Source organism: Pavona decussata, unplaced genomic scaffold, assembly GCF_977016875.1.
Source record: "Pavona decussata unplaced genomic scaffold, jaPavDecu1.1 SCAFFOLD_381, whole genome shotgun sequence".
Taxonomy (NCBI): domain Eukaryota; kingdom Metazoa; phylum Cnidaria; class Anthozoa; order Scleractinia; family Agariciidae; genus Pavona; species Pavona decussata.
In genome coordinates, this window is record NW_028145755.1 from 1,710,469 (window position 1) to 1,731,026 (window position 20,558).

The 20,558-nt window shown below is 42.0% G+C and overlaps 1 protein-coding gene across 1 annotated transcript in view; it reads left to right on the forward strand.

The window, feature by feature from the left end:
• Nucleotides 1-20,558, forward strand: part of LOC146452032 (uncharacterized) — a 73,884-nt gene that overhangs the window by 35,447 nt on the left and 17,879 nt on the right. Inside the window, exons 34-50 of the mRNA XM_085098369.1 lie at nucleotides 1,086-1,350; nucleotides 1,650-2,209; nucleotides 2,487-3,032; nucleotides 3,571-3,915; nucleotides 4,635-5,634; nucleotides 6,252-6,544; nucleotides 6,883-8,226; nucleotides 9,399-9,824; nucleotides 11,314-11,448; nucleotides 12,495-12,793; nucleotides 13,624-13,785; nucleotides 14,645-14,809; nucleotides 15,877-15,982; nucleotides 16,791-17,188; nucleotides 17,758-17,946; nucleotides 18,650-18,845; nucleotides 20,247-20,527. Of these exons, the coding sequence (XP_084954495.1) occupies nucleotides 1,086-1,350; nucleotides 1,650-2,209; nucleotides 2,487-3,032; nucleotides 3,571-3,915; nucleotides 4,635-5,634; nucleotides 6,252-6,544; nucleotides 6,883-8,226; nucleotides 9,399-9,824; nucleotides 11,314-11,448; nucleotides 12,495-12,793; nucleotides 13,624-13,785; nucleotides 14,645-14,809; nucleotides 15,877-15,982; nucleotides 16,791-17,188; nucleotides 17,758-17,946; nucleotides 18,650-18,845; nucleotides 20,247-20,527 (6,710 nt within the window). The remainder of the gene's footprint in view (nucleotides 1-1,085; nucleotides 1,351-1,649; nucleotides 2,210-2,486; nucleotides 3,033-3,570; nucleotides 3,916-4,634; nucleotides 5,635-6,251; nucleotides 6,545-6,882; nucleotides 8,227-9,398; nucleotides 9,825-11,313; nucleotides 11,449-12,494; nucleotides 12,794-13,623; nucleotides 13,786-14,644; nucleotides 14,810-15,876; nucleotides 15,983-16,790; nucleotides 17,189-17,757; nucleotides 17,947-18,649; nucleotides 18,846-20,246; nucleotides 20,528-20,558) is intronic.

Genomic DNA, 20,558 nt, shown 5'->3' on the forward strand with positions numbered 1-20,558 from the left:
GCAAAATCTTGCAAAATAATCACTCCAAAAATGGTCTGCGCCATTTTGATGAAATTTGAAGGACCGGTATAAAACCTATGCGTCAAATTGGTACATTCCGTTTACGAACTCACCAGTGTGGCCGGGCAGTTCTCAGACAAATGGAAAACGCCCTAAGCTTGAAGCAACACTTGGCGTCTTTGTCATTAACTTCACTTCCACCTTGTAGACTCTGTCACAACAGGCAGGAGTTAACGTTTCAATAAGGAAGTTACAGAAAGTAACTCCCATTATTTTTTTACATACGTTTCCTTTCCAAAGGCTTGCTATGATCAGGCAAAAGTCAGGGAAATTCTTAACCCTACCCAAAGTCAGAGAATTGTATTTTTGGCTGCAAAAGAGTTTCCTTGTTGGCAATGGTCTACATATCAGGTTTATTGGACACACCAAAATACGTACAAGAACAAAACAGAAATGTAAGGAACAAAATGAGTGATCCAAAGAGTATTGCACAAAATGGGACAACGAGACCCATGCGACGCCGACCCTTAAACAACATTAAAACAGTTAAGCACGGTGGCAAGGGCACTCTCTTGCAAGAGACCATGTACATGTGTTCACATTGTTCCTAAAATGTTTTGCAAAATGGGCAGATTTCTGTGGCAAATCCTTTAGCAAATACATCTATCATTTTATTCACCAAGCTTAAAATATATTTTACACTAACTGTCGAAATTTCCGCTCGCTGATTGGCTTTTAGCTATTGTCTTTAAAAGTACAGACAATAGAAATGACATCAGATGTAATGCGCGCGCTTTCTCAACGGCAAATAAATAAAGCCAATTTTGCTTGTACTTTTTCCATGTTATTGTAAAAAATAAAACGACGGCAATTTTGTATGGTCTATACTCTTGGAGACAATAAAATGACGCCATAAAATGTTCAAAACTTGGGAGTGAAACTTCCACTTGAGTTTTGAACATTTTATGACGTCATTTTATGGCCTGTAAGAGTATAGACCCTAGAAAACTGGCATCGATTTGTGAAACATCATATTTCTTTTATCATGAATTTACTTTGCATATCCTTGTTTTGTGTGTTCCCAGCGCGTTGCCCAGTGTCTCATTACTGTCCTAATGGATCAGCATTGCCGATAGCATGTGACCCAGGGAAGTACTGTCCACGTCAGGAACTGTCTGCACCGGAGTACGACTGTGAAGGTGGCCATTACTGTAAATCTGGCGCCAGCCAGGCAAAACCCACAGATGGAATCACTGGAGATATATGTCCAAATGGGACTTACTGTCCGCGAGGGATTGATGCCCCACAAAACTGTCCAATAGGAACATTCTTAAACAGCACAGGAAACAGGTATTGTCCTCAAGACTCGATGTATTTAAACAGTGAACTTAAATTTACGTTACCTTTTGAAAATATATATTTTGCTTGTCTTCGATGTCCTATATGATTGGTATGACGAAAACTGTCCAAATGATTTTCGAAATCTAACACACAAAGTGTCCGAAAGATTTCCAAAATCTACACACTAACTGTTGCTGTCTCGGGCTCGTAATGTTCTTATCTCAGTTCTTGATATGAGGTGCAACAATTACTACATTCAGTTATACTACAAAAAGCAAACAGTAAACTAACTTATTCTGTTTTTACAGGAACATGACTGATTGCCAAGACTGTACTCCAGGGTGGTACTGTGGTGGAAGTGGGCTCTCTGTGCCCACGGCACAATGTGCACCTGGATACTACTGCACTGGAAGAGCTGAAAATGAAAATCAACATGAGTGTCCTCGTGGACACAAATGTCCAAGGGGCAGTCCTAACCCTGTACCTTGTGATGCTGGATATTATCAAAACGATACAGGAAAATCAACCTGCAGAGTTTGTCCACCTGGATTTTATTGCAATGATACCAGTGGCCCAGTTATCTCATACGGACAGAATATTTGCATTGAAGGTCATTATTGCCCCAGTGGAACAAGGTATGCCGAAGAGTTCAAATGCCCTCCAGGGACCTTTAACAACAGAACTGGTATGGATGAGAAGGCAGATTGCTTACCATGCACTGGACGTTATGTTTGTGATGAATGGGGTCTTGTCAGGCCAAACAGGCTGTGTGGTGCTGGATATTTCTGTCGGGAAGGTGCCAACACTACAACGCCAAATCTTGGGGACAAGGCTAACATCTGCCCTGAAGGATACTATTGTCCTGAAGGTAGGTTACCTTTCCGTCTAATTTAAGATAGCTAATGCAAATACTGGTTACATCTAGGACTGAGCAAGCAACCTAGATAGTATGACCTAATTTGATAACAAACACAGTGTAATCTGATCAAATCAATTCTTGTATACCACTGTCTCTGTAAGCTGGAAACACCTTTCTTCCAAATCCCAAAGGGTAGTCACACTTCAGAGATTCAACGGTAAATGTTGTGTAGCACAAGAACAGATGTTTGTTTGCAGCAAATTCAAATGTCACTCTTGTGTTTCAGGTGTTGATAATCCAATCCCATGTCCAGCGGGTACGTTCAGTCCGGCAAAAGGTCTTCACGCTGAAGACGAATGCTTGAATTGTACTGGTGGCGAATTCTGCAATGAAACAAGCATGACAGCAACAGCAGGTCCGTGCAAACCTGGTTACTACTGTCCATCCCGTTCCACAAGTGATAAACAACTCCCTTGCATTCAAGGCCATTACTGTGAGTTGCGCACCTTGCACCCTTCTCCATGTCCCCCAGGAACATATTCAAACGGCACCAAATTAGAGAAGGCTGGAGACTGTACAGATTGCAGACCTGGATATTACTGTGATGTTGGGGGGTTAGTTTCTCCTAAAGCTCAGTGTGATGCAGGGTATTATTGCCCTAAGGGTCAGAATGTCAGTAATCCGTTTCCGTGTCCGGCTGGAAAGCACTGTCCTCGAGGAAGTCCAGAACCTCAGCACTGTGCTGCTGGGACGTTTGCTGAAAGTGCACAATCCTCTGTTTGCACTGAGTGTCCTGAAGGCTTCTACTGTGTACCTGAACTTGTTATTCCAGGTATGTGGAATCAAATTAAACCATATTTCTCAAGTGGCTTTTATAGCATTGTCAATGTTATAATACACCAATAAAAGTAATCTTCTTTTTAAATCGAAACAAGTACACTTATGTGTAGAAATGCACCTAACCCTGAATGTGGGTACTTTTTATAAGACAGACCTTTTTGACGTTTTCATATGACTTCATGTTTGACAGAATTATTTGTGTTTTAGTAAGAGTTAACGTTAGGGGACACCTTGTGATGTCTATCATACAGTTCATGCATCTCACTACCGTGCATTTCTGGGCATATTCGTTTGTTCGTTCATTCATTTGCCATTAACCAAAAATACAACAACAGTATACAGAAATACATTAAAGATAATATACAATATTCTTACTAAATTATTTACGAGATCAAATGTGGTAAAGGCAAGGAAGCCTATATAGAAGCCGAGGGCTTACAAACTAGGCCTCCTGGAACTATAGGATAAACCATACAAGTTAAGTCAATACAAGTTACGTTACTGAATGAAAATTCCAATTAATTGAACAGGTGACTCAAGTTCTGCCAAGCATGACTGCCCTGAGGGATTCTACTGCCCGAACGGCACTGGGGCAGACTGGAGCAAATGTCCTGCTGGAACGTACAGTAACCAGAAGAACTTGGTGCGTGAGCAAGACTGCACACCATGTCGTGGTGGCCAATACTGTGGTGGAACGAACCTTACAGAGCCATCTGGCAACTGCAGTGCTGGTTATTACTGTGTTTCCGGAGCTGCCTCGCCAAATCCTTACATGACAAACTTAACACAGTGCCCTGCCCATTTTGTGCACAACACCATCGGGAACATTTGTCCACGTGGTCACTTCTGTAAACCTGGGAGTGTCATGTTTGAAGGTATGCACAAATAAAGCTCATTAATGCTATTAATTTTAAAAATGTGTCTGGGGTTGTTTGTTCAAAGGTTGATTGGAATTGATTGGGGTAAGTGTTAACCAAGGAATCATATTTTTTTTTATTTGTCCCGTGATTGATGCATGCTAACTAATAGATAGATGCAAGATAAGAAGACTGTCTGGTCGAGCAGTTAGGGCACCAGACTTAAGGACGGTGCCTACTAATACCGAAGTATTTTTGTCCGGTTTATGACTATGCGGTAAAAGCAGATCTTAGCAAGGGCTACTTGGGAAATTGGGGATAACCATGCATTTTTCAGAGATATCATAACTAAGCAATAACATCTCTAAAAAGCGCCAAAATATAAAGCAATGTATGGGATTTTTTCCTAAATTGAAGAATAATTATCTCTGAAAAATGCATGGCTACCCCCAATTTTCTTATGAGATACCAAAAGTATTTGGTAAGTTCTGCTTTATCCGTATAGTTTAAAACCGCGCAAAAATATTCCTGTATTAGTAGGCACCACCCATAGGAAACCCGAGAATCTCGAGATGCGCAGAACGTATGCGCAGTGACAATAGTAGGCACCGTCCTTAAGTCTAGACGCCCTGGGTTCAAGTCCCATGCTGGCAGCTAGTTAGTGTTGTTTCTTGGTAGTCCGTAGCTTAACTCGTCAACCACATCGTTATTACAGTTTTATTCGCTCTTTTTGATAGGTTGCCCTGCTGGTTATTATCAAGACATAGAGGGCCAGGCTAATTGCAAAGACTGTCCAAGAGGATTTTACTGCTATGCTAACTCAACTACATACATTGGCAACGAATGTCCAACAGGCCATTACTGCCCTGAAAGGACACCCCATCCTCATTACAAACCTTGCAGTCCAGGCACATACAATCCCAAACCACAAGGAAACTCTTCACTGGACTGTTTACCGTGTGATCCTGGTCATTACTGCGCTGGATATGGAAACGATAAACCAACCAACAGTTGCAGTGCTGGGTTTTATTGTCCAGGAGGAAATCATGAAGCACAGCCAAGCGCGACACGCTGCACTCCAAGTCACTACTGCAGACAAGAATCACACAACATGACCAAGTGCACTCCTGGATATTACTGTGATGACAACGAGCTTCATGAACCCAAAGGGAAATGCGATCCAGGTTACTATTGTCCTCTAGGGTCCAGCTCTAGAGACCAGATTGAATGCATAGAAGGTCACTACTGCCCATTAGGATCCCCTGAACCTCAAGCATGCCAACCAGGTTATTACTTACCAGGCAAGAAGCACCAGAATGTATCTGAGTGCATAGAATGTATCGCTGGTATGTTCTGCAACAGCAGCGGACTCAGTTACCCAGACGGACCATGTGACAAAGGTTACTTCTGTCCACCCGGCCAGGCAGTGCCAAGTCCAAACGCACACCCATGCACTGTAGGACATTTCTGCGTCAAGGGATCTCCTCTTCCAGAGCGCTGCCCAAATGGCACATACGAAAGTAGCAAGTATTCATACGCATGCGATGAATGCCTGGCAGGCTACTATTGCGACAACACTGCACAAGCTGTGAGCAATTTAACAGGGAGGGAGTGTCCAACAGGGCATTTCTGTCCCTCAGGCACATCTTTTGCTACTCAGTTTAAGTGCCCCACGGGAACTTGGAGTAACAAGACTAAGCTGGAGCGAGCTGACCAATGCACTGAATGTCCCCCCAGGTAAGATGTGCTTAAACTCATCGCCTGAGATGAACCTTGGGATTAGGTTCTGCAAGGTGAGGGGGGTATGAAGCATGTAGCATCCCACCAGGTGCTCCAAGGTAACCATGGCAACTCAGTCCGAGCCCCCACCCTTGCACCTCTTATACTAAGAGGCTCAGTGGAAAATCTATGATATTTACCACTAGGGTGCGGAAAAACTCAAAGGAATAGCGAGCGAAATGCAAGCAAGCTAGCAATGGCAGGCAAAGCAGTTTCCCCTGAAATTTCCTGATGGACCGCTGGCCAGCCCTTGGCTCAAATTTCACTTAGCCCAATTGATATTTAGTCGCAAAAAAAACTATGTAAGAGCCGCTACTTCTGGTTTAAGGTGACTGGCACTGGCTTCCAGCGTCGACGGATCAATACTACCACTTTTTATGAGTTGATACAACAATAATAGTACCAAGCAAATGCGTCATAATTGGTGAAAAAGTTATGGTCGTTTTCTCGGCATAATAACTTACCACAGGAAACGTAAAGCCCTATTTTTAAGTGATTCCAACTCAAACACTAGCCTGCTGACTGTAAAAGAAACCCCTGCTTCACCTTTTGTTGACTATGTCACTTCTTTGTAGGTATTATTGTCAGCAAGAGGGTTTATCTCAACCAGAAGACCTGTGTTTGCCTGGATATTACTGCAACGGTAGCGCCAATGTTCCCAACCCATCTTACGCAGAATGTCCGATTGGACATTACTGTCCAGAAGGAAGTTATATACCAACGCCGTGCCCTCGGGGATCCTTTGCAAACTCCAAGAGAAATCAAAATGTATCCGATTGCAAACCTTGCAGCCCTGGATATTACTGTGACCCAAATGCCACCATTGTTCAAGAGAGACCATGCGATCCTGGATTTGTTTGTATCTTGGGTAAGTGAACTGTAGACCGTATTCTTGTTGTATGTGAATTATCTTCTGGTACAATTCTGTTCATTCCTATCCCGGTCAAGGAATGAGGGAATAAATTGAATAAGGTTTTTCAAAAGAACACATATTCTTAAAACGGAATCCTTTCCGTGTAGGTAACCTGAGAACAAGTCTTCAGAATGGTCTGGACCCATCGTGCAGAGGTCACTTTCCCGATAGAATATTGTTTTTACCGGGTGGTGGGCCAGTGAACCAAAACAAGGAAAAGCGATTATTACGTCCCGAGTGATTTGACATAGCTCACCTTTTGATGTCACTCATCCATACTCGTTGTATTTAAGGTTCTACCCACCCGCGTCCAACCGATGGTGTGGAAGGCAAGATTTGCCCCAAAGGTCACTATTGTCCTGGGGGAACTGTTAGCGAGAAAGCATGCCCAAGAGGTCAATATGGACCAGTGGAAGGTCTAAGTGAATGTTATCAGTGTCTCGCTGGCTACACTTGTCCAAACACATCTATAATAGATCCAATTCCATGCTCCCCTGGCCACTATTGTCCTGGTGGCGTGCAGTTACCCAATGGTGAGCCTTGTCCCAGTGGAACATATTTGCCGTATGAGTTTAGAAAGTTTCAAAATGAGTGTCTTTCATGTCCTCCTGGCAAGTACTGTGAACTTCCTGGACAAGCAAATGCCACAGGACCTTGCCGTGCAGGGTATTTGTGTAGAGGTGGTTCCAGATTTGCTGCACCGAATGATACAAGTAATGCGTACAATGGTCCTTGTCCTCCTGGCTATTATTGTGAAGAAGGGACTACAAACGGCACAATGTGCCCAGAAGGAACACTCAGACCCTACCCTGGAGCTAAATCTCGTAATGATTGTTTGCCTTGCACTGGAGGTAAATACTGCTTTGAACCAGGACTTCTTGTCGCGACTAGTCACTGTGGCGCAGGATACTATTGCCCAGCTGAAGAAGACATTCGTACTCCATTCCCCAGCCGCTTCCAATGCCCAAGAGGACATTTCTGTCCAAATGGTACTGCAAACCCATATGGATGCGATCCAGGGACGTACCAAGAACGAATACATGAATCATCATGTGATGTCTGCCCAGAGGCTTATTACTGTCCAGCCAACACGTCTGATCCACTGCCATGCCCTGCATATCATTACTGCCCCAATGGAACACATACACCAGTCGTCTGTCCCAATGGAACATTCACAGGTTCCAATGCCTCCAAGCTGAGCAACGTTGACCAGTGCAAACCATGTGATGTTGGATTCTACTGCCAAGGTGGTGTTATCGCAGGTAATTGTTCAGCAGGATATCTGTGCTACATTGGAAGTCCCACACCAACACCAGATGGCTCCAATACAACCATAGGCGAAGAGTGTCCAGTGGGGTATTACTGTCCAGCAGGAACGCGTTTCCGCCAGAAGTGCCAACCTGGCTTGGTAATCCCATACAAGGGAGCACGGTCCGAGGCAGAGTGTCAAACTTGTCCAGCTGGAAAGATCTGTAGTCCTGGAAGTTCTATACCTGAGGATTGCACTGTAGGGTATTACTGCCCTTACAATGATACAAGAAGACCCTGTCCCTTGCAGACATTTAATAATGTGTCCGGTGCAACAGATATCAGCTTCTGTCATCCTTGTCCAGCAGGGTATTATTGCTGGTATGAAGGTATGGTAATGGTTTGTTTCTTCTTTTGTTTTCTTTAGAAGAGTTAGTCTATGTATTTATATACAATGTTCGTGCGTGAAAAGTTTTCGGCATTTTAGAACTTACTTACGCTTTGTTTTTCAAAAATTGTACACTTTCCCTTCAAAATCCGGATAGATCTTTGTTGAAAATAGTTTTACAAACTTTAAAGGGGCAGTATCATGGGAGGTCGATGGGAGATATCATGATTTTTGGCCAAAATTCACTAAATTTAAACTTTGAACACTGTGTTAATTAATTTCTCAATCGCTAATTTAAAGAAATATTAATAGTGATTCTAAGACGAAAGGTTGAACCAAAATATAGTACAACCGGCGATTTTTAGTGCTTTATAACAACAAAATTTGAAAACGTCCGCCAGACGTTTTCAAATTTGAACCCCTCTCTACCTTGGTCATCTGCCGGCGAAAATACCGTGGATAGAGTCTTTGCATTCTGATAGTCTTTGTATGGAATTTTGGCATTATATCTTGGCTACTATCTACCGAATAGTGGCTTTCCGATTTTCAATGTGTTACTAAAAATAGCGTGAAACTGTCCCTTTAAGCCTCAATTTTCCGCTATAAAAGGGTTAAGCTCTTCCTTCCTTTCATACAGTTGTGGGCGTGAAATGCAAAATTAGACATCGTTTAGTCGCGGTGAGTTGTTGACTCAAGCGTCCTCTGATAAATTGTGCCTCAAAATCTTAGAATATCACCACAGCAATGTTAGACGTCAGTTTCTATTTGGTTAACAGAGTTTATTTCGAAAACTAAGCCACTTTTATCAGTAAGGGTCGTAGCAAAAGACGCAAGTTGTTGGTCAGTTATTTACGCTCTGATTGTTGATTGACAACTGAAGGTGACAATGGCCAGGCGAGGCCCCTTTTATACCGGTATTTCTTGTTTAAGATGGCTCTTCAAAGACAGTTGATCGTTGTTGAAAAGAAAGTGAAGGAGAAAGTGTCATGAAGTGTAAGCTTTTTGCTTTACAGTTAAAATTAAAAAAAATTAAAATTAAATTAAAATTAAAAGATTGTTATTATTGTTATTATTATTATTATTACAGTTTGTTTGCTGTTGAAAACTCAAGATTATTGACGAACTTTGACTACAGGATTTGAATCTATACTTACTGTATGTATTTCTCCGCAGCGCTCTCGGATTACACCACCTCTCCATGTCCAGTTGGCCAGTACTGCCCCAATGCTACAAACAACCCAATACCTTGTCCAAATGGAACATTCCGTGATAGCACTGGAGCTCGTAACATATCTGAATGCCACCTGTGTCCCGCTGGACGGTTCTGTCCACTGTCCAATAGCAGTTTCTGGGGTTATGAATGTCCCAATGGCACGTTTTGCCCCCCTGGAAGGACACAACCTGCGGTTTGTCTTGCTGGTTACTTCTGCGACAGGGCCAAATCTCAGGTGCCGTGCCCTGAAGGCTATTATTGCCCCGAAGGTTCCCCTGCACCCGTGCCATGCCCCCACGGACATTACTGTGATCCGGCGAATCGCTGCTATAATGATTCATATCACCAGGATGCCGGAGCTTGTTCTCCAGATCTTTGTCCATTGGGTAAGTCTCAGTTGTAGCATGCATCTTTCTCAAAAAAGATAAAATCAAGGACTCATATTTGGGAGCTTAAGCAACGACGACGGCGACGGCAACGACAACGCCACAGAATAACAGGTTTAATGAGCAAAAACAATCGCTCTGCACGTGCGTTTTACATGTTGGTACATTTCTTTGCCGTCCTCTGGAAAACAACAACGTGAAATGACCACATTTAAGGTTTTGTGGAGAACGTGAACAAACGACGGTGAATTTTTCATTCTTTCTTAACGTGCACGCCACTCCTACCAATTTGGTTCCTGGATAGTTCACTCTTTTTTTGCAAAAGTTGAGCGAGTTGAAATAATCGCGAATTAGCACAAATGAAATAAAGACGTATTTTCAGGTGACGTTTTCGTTGCCGTTGCTGTCGTCTTTGCTTAAGCTCCCTATTGTCGTGTTTCTGCCTCAAGTTATTGAAGCAAATGGATAAGGGGGTTAGTTTCTATAGAAGCTGTGGTGTTGCGTCGGTGGGGAGTAGAAACGAATGTTTGGGTTTTCAACAGAGTTGATACGGTAATTTGGCCTCCTTAAAGAGATTCAAGAGCTGACGGCGACGATTGGCCAACGCTCGAAACGTCAGTACTCGAATCTCTTTACTCGTATTCAAGCGAAGTCCGCCTTGAACAACCACGGTCATGTTGTGAACGGTCTTTACTTGTTGTCAGCTTTTGGTGAAAACAACAACCACAAAGATTCGCAAAACTAAATTAATTACAACAACTCGCCTAACCAAAAGAGATTTAAAGTACAATGGCTCTCGCGTGTAAAACAAAGTTATAAGTAAAATCTAACAGGAAACAGATTGCAAACGAATGACGATGCAAACAATGGTGTAATAATAATTGACGTTATAAATTCTCTTTCCCTGAGCTTCTCTGATTAAGTGTTCTCCAAAACGAACTTAACAAATGACTAGTTAACTAAAAGTTTGTCTTGCAACAATTATCAATTATTTGAATCACATCAAATGAGCACTCTCCGGCAAAGAGGGGGTGTGGGGGTGTGTGTGTGTGTGTGTGTGTGGGGGGGGGGGGGGGGGGGTGAAGTGCTCCTGGGAAATTTTTGGTGGGGTATGCAGTCGAATCACAGAACCCTAAACCAATTTCAGAACAAAATATGTAATTTTTTGGTACCCTTATTTAGACCTGGCCTCTTAAATTCACACCCATTTTCATATCTTCATACCCGTTTCTGTAAACTTCATACCCGTCTTCAGACTTTAAGACCAAATGGTTAAAATCAATACCCCATTTCAGACCAAAACGCCCCAAGAATCATACCTTTTGGCGCCGCACATACTTATATAGCGTTTTTATATAAGACCCCCCCCCCCCCCTTCCCCCTCCGCCTCGGGAGCACACGCGACTAATTTTAATTGCCCAAACAGCCCGCGCCGGGTCACGCGTCACGCCAGTCATGTCCATGACACAAACGTTTTTCATTTTCACAGGTTACCGACACAAAGAAGGTGCTAAGGGAATGAACTTCAACGAAACATGCGAGATCTGCAGGCCTGGTTACTATGGAAACGTTCCCAATCGCGCAGTCTGTAAGAAATGCCGAGGTGGTGTTATCTGTTTAGAAGGTATGTAAGCGATCCGCTTCTACTCATTCTGTGAGATGACTATGTACTTGTAAATACAGAAATAAATTTGCAAATTGGTATAGCGCATAATTCCAGGGTATTTTGTTTTATTTGTTTTTTTTAGTCTTGGGACCAAAACTGTGTTGACATCAAAACTACTAGAACAAAATTTATTGTAAGCAAAACTGAACCATTATTTGTTTTAGTCTTCACTGCACCTAAGTTCAATAACATGCGAACTCTGGACCTTCAAAACGCAACCAACAATTTCCCAGTTTTACTTCCATCTATCATAGAGCAGTTTTCAATTGAGTGTTGTAAAACCAAAACCAAAGTAATTTCTCTGGCCAATCACAACAGTTTTTTGAGGTTTTGGTTTGGCTTCCCATTGGTCGAGAAAATGGGGCGAACTTTGCCAACCAATCATGGAGCCTAGTAAAGCAAAACCAAAGCAAACGCGAAATTACTTTCGACACTGAATTGAAAACCGCTCTAATTACGGCAACAACGGACTAACCACAAGTAGCCCGAGCTCTGCAAGCGCTTATGCTGAGGTTTGTAATGCTACAATCACGTAAAACAAATTTTAGCGTCACGGTAACTGTAGCATATTAGCGAAATTGTAAGGTTTTGTACGGGTGAAAAACGTTTTTTATATGACTCCAAAATCAGGAATGATTCTTTAACCCTTTAAGTCCTAACTGTGATCAGCATCAAATTTCACCTTGTAATACCAATGCTTATTCAACCCCTGAGATCATGAGAATTAAGGATATGATCACCCAAGCTGAATTTTCTTGATATTTTAATAACTTCTCCCCAATACTTTTATAAGAAAAGTTTGGGAACCAGGTAAGAGAATATAAGGGGCTAAAGGGTTAAGAAAAATTACCCACCTGAACTCTTTTGCATGGCCATGTGTGCCTTGTGTCAGTTTTGAGTCTAAATAATAATTAATTTGGAAAAATGTAGATTTCACGGCCAAATTTTCACTTAGCATAGTTGTTGACTTGAATTGTAATGCATTACAATTTTTTGATCTTCAGGAGCAATTACAGATAACCCTGGCGAGAATGATACGTCGTATGGAGTCGAAAAAACCAACTCCTACTTGTGCCCCCTGGGGCATTACTGCGAGAGTGGTGATTTGCGACCAAGGGTGTGTTCGAATGGAACGTACAATGATGCCCTGAATGCTTCACACTCTGGGCAGTGCAAACCCTGCAAAAAGAATTACTTTAATGACAAGACTGGGCAGAAGGAATGTAGATTATGTGGTGAAGGGACTGCGAAAGAAATAGGCAGCGATTTGTGCACTTGTGAAGGGTTAAACCGTGTTTTTAAGGTATTAAAAGAGGAGCAATTTTCAGGGGAACCTTGATTTAACGAACCTCTATATAACGAAGTCCCCGGTATAGCGAACGATATTCTCCAGCCCGGCCTTTAAAAATGTATGAAACAGAACCTCAATATAACGAAACAGTTTCCCTAGTCGCTTGGTACTTCGTTAAATTGAGGCTCCACTGCAACAGGTATTTTCAGTCGCTCCATTCGCAAAAGTGGAGGCGCAGTGGTGTAGTTGTTAGCGCGTCGGACGTTCAATCAGACGATCGGTCGTTGGAGGCCAGGTTGGTCGCTTCATTGCTGTGTTGTTCCCTCAGACAAGATACTTTGCTCCCAACCAAGGTGTATAAATGGGTACCAGCTCGACATACTGCTGGGGGTGACCCTGCGATGGACTAGCATCCCATCCGTCTAGGGGGGAGGAGCAGTAGTCCTAGTTGCTTCATGCTACAGAAACCGGGCTTAGCTCCGGCCGTGTGGGCCACTAAGGCTCGTAGTCCGACTTTTGTTACCTGGATTTTCAAAATCTAGTGCCATTTGACAATTTGGGATACAGAATTAAGAAGGTAAAACCGAAAATTGATATCATTGAGAGCGATGGTATAGTTGTACAACATTTCGGCTCTGTTACAAAGTCATTTAGAAATTAGACAAGGAAGCGGTTCAAATACCAATGGTGATAAAGTGGATTAACGGGACATGGAATTGCAACGAGTTGCTTCCAATTCTTTAACTTGTTAACACGCCTAATCAATTCTCGGTTTAGCTTTCTTAAGTATTATTCATATGCTGATCAAAGCACTAACAAGGTTGATTTTACATTATTTTCAGCCGTCGTTATACAAATGTGAATGTGAAGATGGCTATGAACCTATCAGTGAAAGTCGAGATTGTGTTCAAAAAACATACCCTATTTGTGGTGAAGATACTTGGAGGAATGACAAAGGAGCATGCTGGACGGCCGCACAGTGGGAGGAACACTGCAGAAACCAGGTATGTTGTCTTCTCTAATGCGAGCACAAACATGGCTTCCATACTACTAAGACTTGTGATCTCACCTTTGATTGGAAGCGAATCTGGGGGTGTCTTAAGTTTGTTAAGTGTAAGTTTATTAATTTTGCCACACCACAAACATAATGAAAACAAAAAAAAAAAGAAATAGATTTAACAATGGCGAGGAGACCTAAAAGAAACTATGAAGCTTATATTAATTAGGTCTCCTCAGTTATTGTTTTACAAGATGAAATCAAAAACGAAGATAAGAACATGATGACGGAGACAATTACAATTTCATACAATTACAGTGTTAAACGGAAGGATACAATATGAAAAGGAAAGCTACAAAAAAATTAATACTTAAACACATTTGTATGAAAACTACTAATAGTTTTATTTGATACAAACTTCGATGCTTTTCATATGTAAATACAAACAAGGTAGCATAAGCCACGCCAGCCGCTTGTCTTGCAGTCTTGTGATGAACCCCTCTCTTTCTTTCTTTTCTTCCTTGTCTTTTTTCTGTGGCTCCTTTTCGCAACAGTCGAAGGCTCCCATTCCCCGATCCCAGCCCTCTCACATGAAGGTGCTCCATACCCTTCCTCTCCCCTCTCCCTTATATCCCTCCCCTCCCCTCCCTTCTCCCCCTTTCCTGTCCTCTCCTCTCGCCTCTCTCTCTTCCGTCTCTCCCTCCCTTCTCCCCCTCCCCTCCCCCTCCTCCATCTCCAGCTCCCTATCCCCTACCCCCACCCCCACCACACACACACTTCTTTCACCAATATCACCAAAGACCAAAGGCCTCTTGAGCAGGTCTTATTTCGGAAGTTAATGGTATTCTCTCATTCTTGATGAACAGACATGTCAGGAGGGTTCGCTGGGATTTGTGAAGGATCTGGGTATTTGCAAGTGCAAGGTGTCAGATAGTAACTGCGACAATGAGTGTAAAAATAAGCAAAAATATCGCCTCGTAGTGTCTTGTACAGACCCGCCACAGCTGAAAATCAACCCACCTGGGGGTCCGGTAAGTGCCTTTGTTTTCACTCAGAAATAAACAGCACTAGAGCAAAGTATTAATAGGCCATTTTCATGCTCGCGTCATTTTACTTAAACTACCAGAATTCATTTCGTTTTCCTTTTCAAATTCAAATTTTGTAATCCCAGTGGACAGCAATGAACAATAGCTCTAGTTAACATGAGAAAACAATCTAAACCAAAAGGATTGTGGTAGTTGTAGTAAAATGACCCCATAGTGAAGATGTCCTATTGTGGAATGTATGGAATATCATATATTTAAAGTGCACAAATCAATTACAGTTAAATGGATTTTGTTGTAATCATTTTATTTGCGACTCAGCAAGGGACCGTTACGCTTACGTTTAAAAAGCAGGGAAAAAAGGCTTGAAAATCATGAGGTTTTGAAGCGTAAACTTAAGCATATATTACGGGACACTTAAGTATTTATAGACTTTTGATTAGTAATTTTCTACCTTTTATGTATCGTTCTTTTATGTATATATATATTAATTTAACTTATTTTTCATTTTAAACATGATGTATTGATCACCGAAAAGCCCCTGTGGGGAGTGTTCAATAAAGTATTCTTTTATCTTATTATCTTATTATCTTGAACGGAGTTCGAGTCCATGACCTTTGCAATGCTATACCAGCCAACTGGGAACCATTCAGTTTGTGAATTCGTAATATATCCTTAGAGGTGAAGATATGAAAGTGAAATGTATTAAATACATATATTTGAACAATTTTTATGGCGTCAATTTATGGTCTGTTAAAGGCACAGGCATACTCGGAAAAATCTTTCTTTTTGTTTTCAATTTTTTTCCGAGTATGCCTGTGTCACTTACTGATTAATACATAATTATCATTTATTCACCAGGCTAAACATATTCCATCACGTTATTTCCATTGCGTCATTTTAATTGTCTGTACTCTTATAGACAATAGCTACGAGCCAATCAGCGCGCGGGAATTTTGACAGTTACTATAAAAAGCCAAAGAACACTTGCATTGTAAGTGAACTGACTGAATTGACTGGATATACCAACATTTCGTATGTCTTTCCATTAACAGCCTTTGGTCTTCAATGTGTCAGACTTCAATAATGTACCAAACTTTAACGAATCCTTCGACTGCGCAGACGGCGAAGAGTTTTCCATTTCCTTTATGGTGATGCAAGGTAATTCAGTCTTGATTGTTTTGTTTTTTTTGTGTGTGTGTGTCATTTCTTTTCAATATTCGAGATGTATTTGGAGAATAGTTTTGTTTAACCAGCAGTTACGACATACTTTGCAAGGTAAGCTAGCCTGGTAGGCACAGCTCCAGCTGTTGTTACAGTTGAGCCTTCATGCAAACAAGGCAAAAAATGTCACGTTTTTATGTCAAACTCATGACAGTGTATTAGAAACGGCGGCATTGTCAACGAAACGTCACTAAAAAATAAATATTTACGTTATCTGGCTAAGCTAGTTCATCATTGCATATCAGCAGAACAAGCATGATTTGCCATGACAGGCTTTCAATAATTGTTCTGTTATGTTACAGTCCTTTGTGCTGTACAAGTAACACAAGCCCGCATACCTGTGCAACAGGCTATTGTTCCAAATATTTCAAAGGAAAAAGGAACCAAGAAACAGATTTTCACTCAGTATAATTCAACACTGCACATTTTGACGCTGTGAAATGCGAACGCTTTGTCATGAAAAACTTGAAAAGGTTATGGAAAAGGTCATGGAAAGTCATGGATTTTAAAAGCTCAAAAGTGTACGAACAAAAGTAGTAGCAATGCTGTTGAAGCCCAGAAAGAGAAAGAAAAATTCACTGTTGTGTGCCCACGTTTTTCTTGAAGCTTTAAATTTAGCCATTTCACGTCGCTCAATCGTGACTTGCCGTCACGCGTTTTCCCGCGCTTGACGGCGGTTACATACATTTGTCTGAGATCTGATTGGTTCATTGTGTTGTTTACGTATGTTGTGATTGGCGAACAGATGGACAAGTGGAGGGTGCTTATGATGCTGATGCCCAGGGCCTGGCTGAACAGTTCGACATCACAGTGGCACAAAATGCGGCGAACCAAAATAGTTCGTCCGCAAGGCGACGACGAAGGAGAGCAGTGACAAATCCGCTCTCATACAAGAGCGTAACCAGTCCTACCGTATGTCTTGCACATGGTGCGCACATGATGTGGAAGGTGTCTAACTCTGATTACCCGAAATACGACAAAGACAGCCTGTTTAACACCAATCCGTCCTTTGATGATGGTCCTTTTCAAGCTTTGGAAGAGAAGCATCAACTAGAGTCTACACCGTTTGAGCTGTTTGCGTACAAGTTTAACCAAGAAGGTGTTTACGTGTTCTCATCCAGTAAAAACCCAGAAAATAGAATGGTGAGTTGTTAGAATTCTTATTAAAGGATGGTAGGATATTAACCGCTGTCCGTTCATGGTGAGATTTCACTGCTCAGTGGCTTTCATTTGAATGGTCACACAAGGATTTCATCCACAGACTCAAAAGTTAAAACCACCTTGTACAGCATAATAAACAGCATCACAAGTATGTACTGCTCAGTAGCTTTCATTTGAATGGTCACACTTTAGGATTCATCCGCAGACTCAAGAGTTAGCACCACCTTGCACAACGTAATAAAAAACAGCACCACAGGAAAGTACTGCTTGGTAGCCTTCATCTCAATGGTCACACTTAAGGACTTCATTCACAGACTCAAATGTTAGAATCACCTTGCACAACATAACAATCAGCACCAAAGGAAAGTACTGCTCAGTAGCTTTCATTTGAATGGTCCAACAGCATGCTGTGACTGGCATTTACAGTTTGCATTTCACAAACGAAGGTTGTAAACTGAATGAGGAGCTATCCCTCTCACAGCCGGTTGTCTTGTTTTTTTTTTTTTTTTTTTTTTACTGTTTAACATTACGATTATCGATTTTCGTTTCAGTTTGTCCGTGTCATGGCCAAGGGAGCCCAGTGCGCTGAAGATGGTCCATTCTTCTCGACCACTCCAAGAGTTGTAATTCAAAATGGTATCGCTATCTCCAGGGATATTGTTATCATGCCTGACTGGGTGTTAATTGGTGCTATGCTAGGCAGCTTTGGTTTATTGATGTTTATCCTCCTTATTGGCCTGGTAAGCAAAACAAATCTCACCACTCAATAGGCCATTTCCGAGTTGCTCTGAACTTCATTGCATATTCTGAAAATTAGTTTTCATTCACATGCAAACAAAACTAATTTTTACAATACTATTTACAAGGCTAAAAAGTTAAAAATATATTAAAAACCAAACATTTTCGACTAATCAAGTCATCCTTAGGGTAAACGATGACTTGATTAATCGAAAACGTTTGGTTGTTAATATCTTTTTAACTTTTTAGCCTTGTGAATAGTATTGTAAATCTCAAGCGTATATTATGGACAAAACTAATTTTCGTATGAAAAGCTTTACACTTAGCCTCGCTTTCATAATGAGGTTCACAGCAACTCGTAAATGGCCTATTGGGTTGACGTAAACTTTGATTGCAGGTTTAATTACTAATCAATAAAGACGTGTCTACAAGGGTTTTGACCTTTAGCTTTGAATAAGACTTTGCTTTGTCATAATTTAGCTTAAAATTAGCCTTCAAAAACAAAGTTAACCTCGGTTAACTTTTAGTCGGGGATAGCCGTAAACCAACCGGACCCAAGGCTCCATTTAGCCAGAATCAGCGTTTTTGCCCAGGCTCCAAGTAGACAAAAGCTTCAGGTTCCGCGCTCGACAGTAAATATGTTGAGGCACTAGGCGCTTCTTTTAATGTAACTTTCTCAATTTTGGCACTCTTTTTCCCGTCCAGTACTTGTTCCGTCGACACGGATGGAAGAAAGTAACCTTCAAGTTCCCTCGCTACAGAGTGCTAGCACAGAGATACAACTTTGATGATTACTCCTCCAAAGGCTCTACAGTACACCCCGTGAAAAAGTACCACAGGAATCTAGAGGGGCTCAATCAGTACGCACAGGAAGGAGCCTTACAGGAAGAGGGCCCTGCAGGTTTGTTCAAAACATCGTACTGATTTTTTCCAGACGTCAAGAAAGAACTTGAAAACGGAATAAGCCCAATTCTCGTCAAGTTGCAAGTTCCGATAATTCCGTTAAAAACGAGAAAAAAGGAAATACCTCTAAAAGTATTCTTTTTTCCTGAAAAAATGTCCAGTAGAAAGGGCGGTTCCCCTTTTCCCGCGCTTTGCACCGCTCACATCTTTTCCCGCGCTTGGCAGTTGGCACCGCTCACATCTTTTCCCGCACTTGGCAATTGGCGCCGCTCACATCTTTTCCCGCGCTTGGCAGTTGACACCGCTCACATCTTTTTCCGCGCTTGGCAGTTGGCACCGCTCACATCTTTTCCCGCGCTTGGCAATTGGCACCGCTCACATCTTTTCCCGCGCTTGGCAATTGGCGCCGCTCACATCTTTTCCCGCGCTTGGCAGTTGACACCGCTCACATCTTTTTCCGCGCTTGGCAGTTGGCACCGCTCACATCTTTTCCCACGCTTGGCAATTGGCACCGCCCACATCTTTTCGCGCGCTTGGCAATTGGCACCGCTCACATCTTTTCCCGCGCTTGGCAGTTGGCACCGCTCACATCTTTTCCCGCGCTTGGCAGTTGACACCGCTCACATCTTTTCCTGCGCTTGGCAGTTGGCACCGCTCACATCTTTGCCGCGCTTTACTGTTTTTCCTTACAAATGATAAGTGCTCCTGACTTCTCCTTTTGGAACACTTGAATTCTTATGTGTTGTGTGGTAACAGCTGCCTTGGTTGATGATGTGCTTGAGGTAGGTTTACAATAGGTGTTCAAGTTGCTGTAAACCTCATTATGAAAGTGAAGCTAAGTGCAAAGCATTTTATATGAAAGTTAGTATGTTTGCATATGAATGAAAACTAATTTTCATAATAAGAACTTAGCCACGCTTTAATAATGAGGTTCAAAGCAACTCGCAAATGGCCTATTAAAATACGAGCAGTAAACACGGTTTCTGCTTGTGTTATTACAGTCAATCCACGTCACGCGTGACCGGTATTTTTGAAATTTGAACGGGTTTTTGAAAGTTACATGTCAGTTTTGAACATCGCCAACGAGATTTCAGAGTTCCCCTAGAAATTTCCCTAGTTTATTGACGATATAAGGCTAAGAATTTTTCTTTACATCACAGTATTTCAGGAATAACGATTGTTTCCCAAGTATTTTGAATCTTTTTTCCAGTTGATGCGTCTTTTCGGAAAGATTTCCAGAGAAATATTCAACATTACATTCAAATGCCGGACATTACAGAAAGGATTTCGAATGTTCATTTCATTCTTGGAAATACTGGTCACGCGTGACGTGGATTGACTGTAACAACATGTCTTTATTTTATTGACGCTCTGTGTACCTTTTCGTTTTATCCACTAGTTGATGCTGAAGTTAAGGGAGATGAATACTGGGATTACGATCAACAAGTGGATTTGGAAGGCTTCACGTCCGGTCGTTTCTACAATATTTTGGCCAAGCAGTCTCGAGAAGTAACAGGAGCGATAGCCAGGCAAAAAGACCAAGCCAAACAGCTATATCAAAAGATCAACCAACAGACCGAATCCCTCAAAGGATTGTGGATCGCCAAACTGAATCTGCGAGGTCGTGCTGCCATGGCAACACCGGAGGACTTGCGTGCTTTTGAGGCCAAGAAAGGAGAGGTATGTTATGCAATGCTTAAAACACGAGCAG